General features: G+C 47.7%; 1 protein-coding gene across 1 annotated transcript; it reads left to right on the top strand.

Annotated features, from left to right (window-relative positions):
- Window positions 1–294: 294 nt before the first annotated feature.
- SARC_15287 (hypothetical protein) lies at window positions 295–1,069 on the top strand (the record flags this gene model as incomplete). Its single annotated transcript, XM_014290588.1, has 1 exon — window positions 295–1,069. A coding segment is annotated over one exon (775 nt), but the record flags the coding sequence as incomplete, so codon positions are not given.
- Window positions 1,070–1,818: the final 749 nt, after the last annotated feature.

Raw genomic sequence — 1,818 nt, 5'->3', positions numbered from 1 at the left:
GACAAGTGGGTCCAGTCCTTGGAGCTTCTTGCTCCACCAGAGACAATGCTGGGCCAGATACTCGAGCAACTCGACCGACGACTACGCCGAGCAGTCCTCATAATTCCAATTTGGCAGAAGGCCATTTGGTGGCCTCACATCATTCGACATGGCAAAGAACTGACTATCCTAGAGCCGGGCGCGGTGCACTACCCAGTATCGGTAGCCAACGAACTCAACAGGTTAGTTCCCACTATGCGTCTATACGGAGCAGTATTGTACGAGCCAGGCGGCAGCGTGCCAATGCCGCGATAGATCGCGCTCGAGTGTGGACACAAATACGGAATGGAGGGTTAGCGCCGGGCACTCGGAGAACTACCGGATAGCGTTCCAGTTCTGGACTAATTACGCCACTAGGCATAATCTTCCCACCACCATTCCGACTCGAGATCAGCTCTTACACTTCTTAGAGTTTTATTTTTATGAAGGCTGCGCTCCAGATCAAATCCGTCAGATCCGAGCAGCAGTCAACAGTTATACACGAAGCCATGGTCTGATCCCTCCGGACGACACGACATGGCAACGAGCAGTACAGGGGTATATCTCCCTGTGGAACCAAGGAAACCCCCTACCACACCCGACAAGCCTCGCATTTCTGCCACATGGCTTGCTCAGGTCTTGGATGCAACAGGACTTCAGTACAGGGGTATATCTCCCTGTGGAACCAAGGAAACCCCCTACCACACCCGACAAGCCTCGCATTTCTGCCACATGGCTTGCTCAGGTCTTGGATGCAACAGGACTTCCGGCGAACTGGCGCGCTCTCATCGCAGTCTTTTGGCTCTCCAGGGCCAGAAGAGATACAAACCGGACGGTCGCATGCAATTCCTTTACGTTTATTCCAGCATCGCACACACTCCTTATCGATCTCAAGAAGAAACGAGGAGAACGCTCTCAGGTGGCCAAGCTCATCACCCGACCCCTCGATTGCATTACGTATGCCTTTCTAGAACGCCATCTACCCGATGCATGCCGTTCATCTGACAGCCTACAGGCGCCTGCGACCGCTCTAAATAACCTCACTGACGAAGTAGGTATAATTACCATACGTCAGCACTTCATAAGAGCTGGACTTGCTGTCGACACAGCCGATAAACATATCCAGTAGCACGCGTTTCGTCGCGGCTTCTCACAGAGTGCATTCAGTATGAGGGTGCCGGAGGATATCATCGCCGGCATTATGAGCATCGATATGAAATCGCTGGAGAGCTATCGCTCGGTCACTACCGCTTCCGACGCTGACCGCAGATTCAACAGTTGTTTGTTATGAGAGCCTCCTACGCAATCCGGTGTGGAATTTTCAAGTGTAGAAGCAAATACTATTCTGGAATGTTTACATTCTAATAGTATTATGGAACAGAGAGTAGCACCAGTAAAGTCTTATTGTGCGTTACTGTTATATTTTTTAACTATTTAACAGTAACCCACATATTTGTGGTAAGACAATATGGTCCTACTCTACGTTCTTTTCATACTCCTACTTACAATAGGAGTATAAAAGGACGATGAAGTGGAGACACTTCCTCATCCATATTTCCTTCTACTTACCCACCCGCTTCACTCTTTTCATCCATATTACCTTAGATATCACCGAATAGCGATAGGATGTAGTTTGAGAACATACACCAACTAAGCACGCAAGTACACATATCACTTATGCACAAAAAGTTCACGTATATCTATATGTAATTTATGTAAGTATCTATATATTATCAAGTCCATGCCTTTGCTGTGACACATGAGTATACAAGAAAAAAAGTTAAAATCGTTAAAAATGCT

Source organism: Sphaeroforma arctica (assembly GCF_001186125.1).
Source record: "Sphaeroforma arctica JP610 unplaced genomic scaffold supercont1.5883, whole genome shotgun sequence".
Taxonomy (NCBI): Eukaryota; class Ichthyosporea; order Ichthyophonida; genus Sphaeroforma; species Sphaeroforma arctica.
Note: the sequence above shows the minus strand (reverse complement) of the source record. Positions and strands in the feature narration are given on the sequence as shown.